This window comes from Magallana gigas, chromosome 2 (assembly GCF_963853765.1).
Source record: "Magallana gigas chromosome 2, xbMagGiga1.1, whole genome shotgun sequence".
Taxonomy (NCBI): Eukaryota; Metazoa; Mollusca; class Bivalvia; order Ostreida; family Ostreidae; genus Magallana; species Magallana gigas.
This window is the reverse complement of record NC_088854.1, coordinates 48,303,963-48,316,293: the sequence shown is the minus strand read 5'-3', so window position 1 is coordinate 48,316,293 and position 12,331 is coordinate 48,303,963. Positions and strand designations below refer to the sequence as shown.

General features: G+C 32.1%; 1 protein-coding gene across 1 annotated transcript; it reads right to left on the bottom strand.

Moving 5' to 3' along the window:
* Window positions 1-5,958: 5,958 nt before the first annotated feature.
* On the bottom strand, window positions 5,959-8,588 carry LOC105328282 (leucine-rich repeat-containing protein 51). Its single transcript, XM_011429074.4, has 5 exons — window positions 8,432-8,588; window positions 8,047-8,159; window positions 6,944-7,152; window positions 6,700-6,840; window positions 5,959-6,484 (listed from the first exon to the last, which is right to left on the bottom strand). Exons 1-5 carry the CDS (start codon window positions 8,440-8,442, stop codon window positions 6,335-6,337), a joined length of 624 nt encoding a protein of 207 aa, XP_011427376.1. The 5' UTR covers window positions 8,443-8,588; the 3' UTR covers window positions 5,959-6,334.
* Window positions 8,589-12,331: the final 3,743 nt, after the last annotated feature.

Below are 12,331 nucleotides of genomic sequence, written 5' to 3'. Positions count from 1 at the left end.
GGCAAGTCTTCAATAAAAGTTCATTTATATCTCACCTCACAAAGTTGCAAACTTTTAATTTTTACAGGTAAAACAACGTACTTCCGGTTTGCTGGTTCAAGACAAGTTGTACACAATATACTCTGAATGAGAAAAAAAAATTAACGAGGCCGGGTCTAATTTGTTCTGCCCTAGATTTTTTTATGAAACTTTTTACATGAATTTCTACCGATATAATTATCATTTTAAGATTAAAAAATAAGACATTTACCACACTGTTTGTTTAGGGGGTCATTTCAAAGTTTGTAAATCTTTAACATAGGACCCTATGGGATTTTGCTTGAAATGTATCAACTTTGCATGTTTTTTACATTTTTTCAAAACTTCTGCCCAAGGGATTTCTTTTTCTGTTCGACATATTAAAGTTATTGTTAAAGGGCATCAAATGGTCAAATAAAAAAAACATTTTACCTCCTGGTTTGTTCCAGGGGTCTTATCAACGTTGATTTTTGTATGCCCAATTTCCCAGATTTGTCAGATAATGGCCATTTTTTTATTTGACAAAGGCGAAAAAGGTGATCTATATAGTATTATTAAAACATTCAGACATATTTAAGTAATAATAAATATATAACATCACATATTAAGGGTCATTAATATAAAATACATGGTTACAGTCTTGAAATGTATGAATTAAGCTATATTTAGGCGGGTTAAGAAAACGCGACAGAGGGCTAGGCCTGCTGAACCCTCTTTGCGTTTTCGACCCGAGCCCAGATATAGCTTATACTTCGAGACATTTATGTTTATTCCACAATATAACATTATTTTTACGCATCAAACGAGATATTTTCAACAATTTTCGCTGAATATCTGCAGTTGAAACTATCACGCCATGGCGTCAACCAAGCAAAAAGATGACGTCACAATACAAATGAAACGCTGCGCGAAAGCGTGCGTACTCGTTCTGTACTCGGCCTCGTTAAGGATGACGTTTACTCAGAATGAAAAAAAAATCCACTGATGATAATGAAAAACCATCTATTGTGTGTTATAGACCTTTGCTTGTATTGTTATTTTTCACTTTCAGAAAAGTAGGTCAATGACCTACTTTTTGAGTTAATGGCCATTGAATATTTATTGAAAATTCAAGAAAAATCCCATAAAATTTTACACTACGATTGAGATTTTCTTAATTATAAAAATATTACAAATAATTAAACACTTTAAAAAATAAGATACAGTTTACGAATGGTAGTGGCACTAAATAAGTACACAACATTAATATTTCAGCATCAATTTTTAAAAATAATTCAGTCCGAATTTCCTCTACCAGTTTTCAAATCCCTACCCATTTTTGATTCAATTTTACAAAAAATTGAATGATGATAATACAAAAACATTTATGATAACGAACTACTTATATTGACCTTATTCTGTTGGCATAAAATTTATATGAGGTCAATGATCAAAATTTTGAGATATGATGTCTTTTATCGTTTTTAAGCATTTTTCAATATTATTATTATTCGTGCCATAAGATTATTTTAATGAATAAGTAAGGTAAAACCAACGAAAATATGCAAAATTACGTAGACTTAAATATAAAATCCTAACTTTTAATATTAGACTACTGTCAAAAAACTTTTAGCAGAAAACATAATCTGCAAAATTTAGTCCGAATTTCCTCTGTTTGGCTAAAAGTCAATTTTTGTTTGAGCATAATTCCATAATAAAGTAAAACTATTGAATGTTTTGTCAATAATAATTCATTTCATAAATACTTTTTGTGTTTAGAACAAATTTTACTCATTACATTGAACTTTTTAACAATCGGAATTTGAGAACTCAAACCCTGAGTAAATAACACCCTTAAGGTCAGCGGGCCTAACTCATTGGTGACTTTGAACTGTGAAAAATCTAAATATGTATTGTATTATTGTGGAATATCTCTGCCCTTAACATGCAAGAAAAATTATGTTAACATGCAAGATAATAATGTTAACATTATTCTCTTTTGAAAAGTGGACATGCATACAGTAGCCTACTTAATTCTCAAAAGAGAATATGCTGACATGAAAAATCATTTACTTACGTCCGCCCGTATGGTGGCATATCTCTGCCACTTGTGTGCAAATTATTTTTCTTTCAAATATATTGACATTCAAGATAAATATGTTGACATGCAAGATAGTTATGTCAACATGCAACATAACTATGTTGACATGCAAGTAAACTGCAATAAAATAAGAATTATGTAACCCAGGCAGTAGACAGAACACCAGTGAGGGTCATACAATGTATTTATTCAATATATACGAAAAACCTGAAACATACAACATTGACTCATTTGACAATTATCTCAGAATACGGTACAATAACTTGGATAAAGATTATTTAATATATAGCATGGAATTGTTAAATTATGAACATAGAATATATTTATAAGTAATAAATTACACAAGAATTACCAGACACCGGCAGCTAATCGCAGACAAAGCTTGCGCTTAATCTTCATGCAGGTCTGTCCCCTCTCAAGGCAAGACAAAGTGTGCGCGGGTCTGGTTAGTTAGGCGGGAAGATTGGTTAGTAGAAGTTAAATTTAGAATGTTGTCAGACAGGTCAAACGGGTAGTCGAATGGTCAAATAAAAATAAACAATTACACGTGGACAATCTCACCTGGAGATGTAAATAAAACACACACACATGCACACAGAAACAATTACGTTTACAAATAGACAAACATTATATATTAATTACTTACACTGGTTACAATTATAAAACATCTAAAAAAAATCCGAGGCTCAAATCTCGCCCACATGTGACATGTGACAAGATGCTAGATGCTACTTATTTATGTAGACATGCAACTTATTTATGTTTATATGCGAGATAAATATGTTGACATGCAACTTATTTATGTTAACATATGCAACCTCTCTATGTCGACATGCAACTTAATTAGTTATGTCGACATGCAACTTAGTTATGTGAACATGCAAGATAAATATGTTGATTTGCAACCTATTTATGTCGACATACTACATATTTATGTTAACATGCAACTTATTTATGTCGATATGCAACTTATTTATGTTCGACATGCAACCGTTTATTATGTTAACATGCAAAATATAAATGTTGACATGCAACATATTTATGTCGACATGCAACTTAATAACTTATAAGTTGCATGTCAACATATTTATCTCGCATGTGAACATAACTAAGTTGCATGTCGATATGAATAAGTAGCATATGTTAACTGAGTTGCATGTCGACATAAAGAATTTGCATGTCAGCATATTTATCTTGCATGTTAACAAAAATAAGTTGCATGTCGACATAAATAAGAAGCATTAAGCATCTTGAAAGTCACATGTTGGCGATATTTGAGATTTTTTATTATTTTTATTTGAAAGCAATTTTTCTTGCATGTCAACATAGTTATGTTGCATGTTGAGTCGTTGACATAACTATCTTGCATGTCAACATATTAATTTATCTTGCATGTCGACATATTTGATAAAAAAAAATAATTTGTGCACAAGGGGCAGAGATATGCCACTAAAGGCCCGTATCTGATATCATAGATGCAAGATGCAACATAACTATGACAACATGCGATTTATTTATATCAAAATGCGACTTATTTATGTCAACATGCGAGAACTTGACATGCGACTTATATATGTCAAGATGCGAGTTAATTATGTTACCCTTGTAACATGCAAGATATTGATGACAACATGCGAGATAATTATGTTAACATGCAAGTTATTTATTACAGCATGCAAGATGACTTGCAGGTTAACATAATTTACTTGCATGTTGCCATAAAATAAGTCGCATGTCAACATAATTAACTCGCATGTCAACATAAATATCTTGCATGTCTACATAATTATAACTCGCATGTCGACATGTGTCACAGTGCATGTCTACATAACTATCTCGTATGTCAAGATAAATAATAGACGCATGTTGTCATAATTATGTTGCATCTTCCATCTATGATTTACTCGCATAAAAAGTAGATGCTCTTAAAAAATTTGTAACTTGCATGTCAACAAAATTTATCTTGCATGTAGACATTTATATTATATCTTGCATGTTGACATAATTTTCTTGCATGTTGACTTGATTAATCCTGCATGTAAACTAGAGTTTACAATTCGTTAACTATACATGTAGTTTCCATTGTAAAACCATATTCAACGATCCTAAACTACAGTTTACAAATGCTAGTTTAAGTTTTCCTGTCTGTAAATAAACGTATAAACCATAGATTTTGCCTATAAATATAGACTCCCATCTGTTATTAAACTATAATTTACATTCGTTAAATATAAGTAAGGGTTTTTAATTATATTTTCCACGATTATTTTTCTCAGGTAAACTATATGTTTTGCAATCGCAAATGGTTCGTTTTTTTAATGTAAATCATATATAGTTTACACTTCTGAAACATAGATGACCGATAATTGCTTTAACAGTTTAACTATGGTTTACAGATGTGGTATACTAGTACATAGATTGCTGGGATCAAGAATTTTGGTAGTATTCTTAGTGCACATCCTTTTTATGCACTCAGTTGCCCAGCAGTGGACATGTGGCGGATCAAGGGAATTTCCGGGGGGGGGGGGTGTCCGTCCCTCTAGATCCGCGCATGGTTGAGTACATAGCAATAATGCATGTCTTGGCTTTATAAAAAGAAAATAGTTTGAGCATGGCATACTTTAAAATTTACCCACAAAATTTTTGTATGCTTTCAATTTTTTTTATTAATTGGCAAACAATTATAACCTGATTAGAGCTCAAAATCTTAAATTTCATTTTTCCGTTTTCATGTTCAGAATGGTTAATATGGGTAATTTTAATGTCTCTTCATTTGTAAGTCAAATATTGAGTTACAAGCAAGATAACTAGTTTGAAATTCTGTAGACAAAGTTTTAGTCTTGTTATTGTTTACATATTGGTTTTATGGTATTTATTTAAAATCAGCACTCAAACTTTAGAGTTTTTTTATTTTAAATTTGAACAAAATGTGATGGCACATAAAAAATTCTCAATGATTTTTTTTAGTTATATCACTTAAATATTTTCATGACAACTTTCTTGGCATTCAAGAGAGGTATGTGTACTATAATAGGAATCACCCCTACCCCTTATTCTGGAATTATGACTTTTTGCGACAATTTCTGTTTTACAGGGGCACATGTCAAAGTGAGATGTGACCTCTAAGAAAGAGGCTTTGTACATCATTTTGAAGTGGATTTATGAAAGCAAAAAACTATTAGAGTTTGCTATACCGGTACATTTTTTCAAAATAAAATACATGTACTTCAAAACTAAGCACAAGGATGTTTTACTATATTTTTTCGATACAAGTATTAATGCGAATCGGAATGTAAATGATTTGTTCACTGGCTCAAACTCTGTTAAATAATCTTACTATGTGGAAGCTTAATTATAAATATTGTGAGCTAATATAAAACTCTTTACAAAACTTTAACAAATCCCCTAACAAAATTTGTGCATGCTAAATAATGATAAAAAGCGTATTTCAGCATGTTAAATAATAGAGGTTAAGGTCGCCCACTACAAGCAATATTAAAGTGTGTATTGATGGCATTAAACAGCTATATATTGCATCATAAGCGATTTTTCATCATGTTTTAGTGATGGGATGTAATACTGAGAATTCGAAGTTCATAACAATCACTCCTTTTAGACGGCGATATATCTGTGCAAAGCGAGTTAGGTCCGTTGCCCTTAAGCAAATGTCTTTTTAAATACGTTAAACAGGAAATATTTAATCAAATATAGAGGGCTCATAAATGTTGCCGAGATCAAAGGAACTACATATGTATAAATGTATTAGACACCAACAAAAGTGATCTATATTTTAATCTGCAGGGAGTCTTCACAGTACATGTACAATTAAGACTGGATACATAAAAACCCAGGTTGTCTGATTGAATGTACATTGTGACTTTATTCATGAACCATGTAACGTCATCAACAACATCTAACACAGCTCAATACTTGGCATTGTTCACTTTCAACAAAATAACAAACTGAAGTTATCACAGTAATCAATATGGCCTCCTCCTAAAACATAGATTCTCTCCAAATATTTTTATTATAAATCTTTAAAATGCCATTGTAAATTTATCAAATAAATGCAAGATATAAAGCGTTATCCTACGTTACCAGATAATGTATGTTGTTTACATATACAATTTATTTATCTAATATGCCTCAAGGACAAAATAAAAAACAGTATGGGGTGAAAAGTTGGTACAAAATAACATGTTTATATTGATAAACAGAACCCTTTAAACCTCACTTTTAGTCATCATCAATTTTTTCCTTCTTTTTCTTGGGAGCATTGTTCAATTTGTTCCAGACTTCTGCCGTTTTTCTGTCACACTTTGTTACACGACTGAAGTCAATTGCTTGAAGCTGAGGAACCATTGCCAACACTTGGAACTTGTAGCCCTGCAACATATTATACACAATATTAAACATAACACTAGATAAAAATTCTCTTTAATTAGATTTTTCCTGGGCAATAAAGTCAGTGATTGTTTAAGTCATGATTGTAAAATGTGAAAACATGACCCCCCCCCCCCCCCCCCCCCACACACACACAAACACACATTTCAAAGTTTACAATTAATTAACCTGGTAATAAAATATTGTAATGTTTTCACCTTAGCTTTTTCCAATGGGTTTCCATGGAGTGTGATTTTTCTTAATTTTGGAAGGCCAGACAGCTTGCCAATTTCTTTAATGTCAGCTATTTGGTTACCATGTAGATATAGAATCTGAAGCTCAGTAAATTCTAATAATACCTGTAAAAGAAATCAGATTCAATATATGGATCTGAAAAGAACTTTCAGATAAAGCTGTGTTTACACATCCAGAAATGTTACCACTGAAATGAACATTTCTTACAGGGTCTACAGTTGTCAGCTCATTAAATGACAAGTCTATCCAAGCAATGTTTTTTGGATTTTCAAACTTGGCATTAATTATTTCACCAAGGCGTTCAATATTCTGAAGACTGTTGTTGTTTAATCGAAGACAGCGACTTAAAGACTTTCCAGATTCTGCTGTGCAGGCATCTTTCCTTGGAGACAGTCTAGGCTCTTCATCCAAAGCATCTGGTGAATATTAAGAAATCAGTTAATCCATAGAAAGACAGTAAATGAGAAAACTGAATGAGAGTGGTTTTGTTTTTGCAAACACAGACTTTAGAAAGTTAAATGTTAGACATGTGTATCACTGTCCACCTGTCAACAAAATCTGTATAGTGTATACTACTGGTAATTCTTAAATAATATGCATGACACTACTTTCAGTTATAGACTAAAACAGCTTTAAAAATTATTTTTATCCCTTAAAATCAACACAAATATTTCTTTCGGCTTCTAGCTGTAAAATTCAGGAGCTTCTATTGAACTTTGTTCGTAAATAAGACTTACTTAAAGGACTCTGCCCATCATATATAATAATTTCAGAGAATTTGTTGAGACTCTTGGGAAGAGACGCCAGTCAAAATTATTCAGTTTTGACAAATCACGCTTAAATTAATACCCAATACTGTGGAATCATTAGATTTCGTGGTGGATCAATTTTAGTGGAATTCGTGGGTAACTCTCATCCATGAAATAACATCCTCCACGAATTGATAAATTAGGGTAATAAAGTCATATATATTTCCTTTTGTAGATATATAAGAATACATGAAATTATGTCCCCACGAATCTGTAAAATTTAAGCCATCCACAAAAATTGGCCCCCGCGAAATTTAATGATTCCACAGTACACAGCCTGAATTATCAATGCAAACAAATATGTGCAGGAGATTATAAATTTCTTCAATTCAATAATTCTTTTAAACAAACTAAAAAAGAAAAACAAACTTAGTATGGACCAATTCCACTTAAGGCCTTAGATGGCGCCTAGAGCTCTTGTCTTAATAATAGCGCATTGTCATACTGTATAATTTTTCCTTGGCTACATGTACATCCGAATTTCAAATTAAATTGTCTTACCTTCTACTTTGTTTAATCGACAAAATGAAAAATCCAACGGATCTTGTATTTCATTGGTAGCATCTATGGATGGCAAAGCATCTGACTTCTTTTTAGGAGTGTATGGAACAACACTTTAGAATTATAGAAATGAGTTAACACCAGGAATTAATACATGTCTTGAAAAACAATGACAACATACTTGCAGCATTCATTAGACCATATCACCAACAACAAAAGCATTAGTCTTTATTAGATTTCTAAAGCAAAACGGTTTACAATGAATACAATATCGCTTATCAATTTAATTGAGGAACTGAGGAAATTCTAGCAATTTGTAAACTATTCAAATGTCAAAAAACACTCAATTTTCAAATACAACCATTGACTGTTTCATTCTAATTACCTGGCAGACATGTCTGTTCCTTTTCAGTGTTTGGAATATTTCAAAATGGGTAAAAATTATTTTAAAATTGGTTTTCACATAATGTTTTGAAACACTTTGACGCGATTGGGTTGCTGGGACGACCCAAATAAATCCTCTTGAGCTTTTAATGAGAGCGTTGTATTCCGAGTGGGTGAGGTAAAAGTAAAAGAAAACACTGTCATATTCCGGATTGAAATAACGAGTTAACGAGTTCTAGGGATGAAAAATATTGTTGTTTTCATGAAAGATTCTTTTCTAAGCACGAGATAACAAAATTTTACTAAAATTAGAAATTCACCAAAAAAAACCCCCCAGCTTATCACCACCCCCTGCCTAACAGATTATCATTTTGTATGTAAGATAAAAATATATAACGTTAATTATATATATATATATATATATATATATATATATATATATATATATATATATATATATATATATATATATATATATATATATATATATATATATATATATATATATATATATATATATATATATATATATATATATATATATATATATATGTGTGTATGTATATTTATAGTTGTACCCATAGAATGAAAAGTAAAGCTAAATTATCAAATATCAATAATTTCATTTTAGCCTACTTATATTTTATAAGTATCTGAAGCGACCACGTTTTACCAGCATATCCTGGTTATATTCCTGTTTGTTCATTTGTACAAGAACAACAGAGAAATAAAAGCAAAAATTTAAAATAAATAGTTATCAATTTCAGGCTAATAAATTCCAACTCATACACTTTGATCCACCAGACATATTTAATGTATTACCGGTATTGTTAATTTGTACAAGTATTTTGCTATATAGCTGATTATTGAAAATTGTTGAGACTTTGGCCCCTGGAGAATTCTTGGGCCTCACAAGGAGTTCAGAGGTTGATTGAGGTTCATATCCCATTAATAAACAGTTGTTTACGATCTTCTTACAGGCACGTAGCATCGTTTTTGAAAGTGGGGGGGCCAGACCCATCCAAAAAATCTTCACAAGCAAAAAAAGGGAAATTTAAAGTTTACCAAAAATCTTCAAAATCCTGATCCGTGGGGGGGGGGGGGGGGGGGGGGGGGGTAGACTCAACTACACTTCCAAAAAAAATTCTTCATACCAATTTTTTACTAACTTCCAAAAAAGTGGGGGGGCCAACTCCATTATAATTCATTTTTTTATATGTAAATTTTAAAAAAATTGTTGCTGCGAGAAAAAGTGGGGGGGCCAGGCCCCCCCTGGCCCCCCCTGATGCTACGTGCCTGTCTTAAGAACTGCAATGCTCAGTATGTGATATACGACTATAAAATAATCCTGATACAAAAGAGACTCAATGATAAACACAAGAATATCCATGCAGGGAAAAAGTTTTGAAAATCTTTTTATATAAGATCTATTATATTACACTGTCCAGGTATTTTGTACATGACTCCATAGAGCTGATTTTATTATGTCTATTGTTTCTCAGGTGAGCGATGTGACACATGGGCCTCTTTTTATGTGGTACTATTGTCGTTCCTAATTAACACTTCTAAGGGTGACCATCTCCATGTACTCTTGCTGATTTATATCATTAAAAGAGAGAACCCATAAAAAACTAAGGCATTTTGGGCCCTATAAATGGTCCATTTTAATATTACATTATTTATTTATTTCCTTTTTTCTTGATTGGGACGTTATTCTGATATTAGATAATTCATCATGGTTAAAACTTGGCACCGAGGCAGGTAACACTCCCAGCTTAACATTGCCAACATCCAACTTGATACATGTACAAGTATCTCGCTGTGAATCGGAGAATTAATCTACAGCAGTTTACAGCAATAAAACTTGTTCAACAAAATAAAAGAATGATAAGAAGGATTTACTTTGTCCTAACTATGCATTGTTCAACATGCATGGCTTTAAAACAAAAAAACAAGAGATGTTTGTAAACACTTATGCCCCCCCCCCCCCCCCCATCCCTTGGAAACATCTGCAAAGACTACAAATAATTAATACAAGGCACATAACTCTGTCAAAAAAAACTTGAACGTATCCAAAATTAAACTTGACCTAGATATTATTATGATAAACATGTATATCAAATTTCATTTCAATACGTGCAGCCTATGCGAAGGAAATGAACGATAACTCCAAATAATTAGAATTTTTCGACTTCCAAGGGGCACAACTGTCGAAAATTGCTCGATCGCACCCAAAATCGAACTTGACCTAGATATTATTATGATAAACATGTATATTAAATTTCATTTCAATATGTGCATCCTTTGCGAAGAAAATGAACGGATACTGTTGGAGATCCGACCGACCAAATACATGTAGCAAAGCAATATGACCTCCCTTCTTCGAAGAGGGGCATAAAAATACCAAGTAGCAAGAATAAAAGAAGATGAGTGGATAAGGCGTGTAAAATGCCCATGCACGGTCGGACAAGATACTAAAAAATTAGAATATCAAATCAATCTGATATTTCTTAAAATATCATTTAAAACAATACATGTATATATTTAACATAAAATTGATTTTTAACCTATAAATATGTACAATACCGGGAATATGATGACTCAAATAGGCGTATACGTATCAAAACCTGCAAATAGTGTCATTTTTTAGAACTTATATAGAGTGGGTCTGTGCTCCATATTTTTCTCATAGCCTAAATAAGGTCTAATGGAAAACAAACAGATTTCAATCAACAAAAACGTGGAGAAGTGACCCACTATATATTAAAAATATCATTTTGTATCCCAACAATTGAGCGTTTTGAAAAAATAATACAAGTCCGTAAATTCGTGACCAAGTGACACATAGTATTTAAACAAGCTACGTTGTGACACGACTTAATAACTTTTACTATAGGATTTGTTTGTGCTGTATCTGTGATACAGAACACTTTTGATGGGCGTTTCTTATGCAAATGAGGCAAAAGTGTTCTGTATCCGAGAAACATCACTGATAAAACATCGGTACTCTTTGGTTTGCTGCAAACCTTAAGAAAAAAAAAAATAATGAATAAATTGATCAAACTTTAATGTTGCTCTTTGGCAAAAACCAAAATCCTGAAGAAAAAACCCATGTCATGCAATTTCTTTTATTTAATTTCCAATGCTGAAATTGAAGTTGCAATTGGCAAATACGGCTTTGATCCTGCAAAATGTTTTCACATGGAATATTTTCAGATTTAATTTTCTTTCTCGGGGGATCTGTATCACACGCTAGTTCGTTCATAGGTGGATCCAAGATCTTTGACACATCCATTTCGATTTGTTCACTGCTTCTCTTGTACTTTCTTACACTTTTCTCGCACCTATGACCAGTGCATCGCATGATTTCCTGCTCAGATACTCCAACAGTCCCTCAAAAGCGGCGTTTTCACATTCTAACGTCTCGCATACTTGCGATAGGGTAATGTCATCTATTTCCACAATCGTTGACCAGACATTCGTCAATCGGCGCCAGTTCGGCGAGCAAATCAAAATCAAACTTTAGATCAAATTCTCCGTCCATCCTCTTCAAAGTTTCGGCGCATTATATATAACTTAAATATATTAAAAACGGAATAGAGTTAGAAATTGAGCTTTTGCAAACTTGAATTAAAATATATTTGAATATATTCAATTGAAAAAAATAAATTCAAAATTGTATATTAAGACAAAACTGAATGGGCATTTGCGCAATCTCATCTCCCCATCTTCTTTCTTATTACATGTATATATTATCATCAATTACATACAAATCATTTTCACTTTATGTGCTTTAATATGGCCAACAAATAGACTTCTTTCAGCAATATGCTTGTTATGGTTATAAAATTAACACATTTTTCACTTCTCAAGCATCTTGTGAAACCAGGAAAGAAAAAGA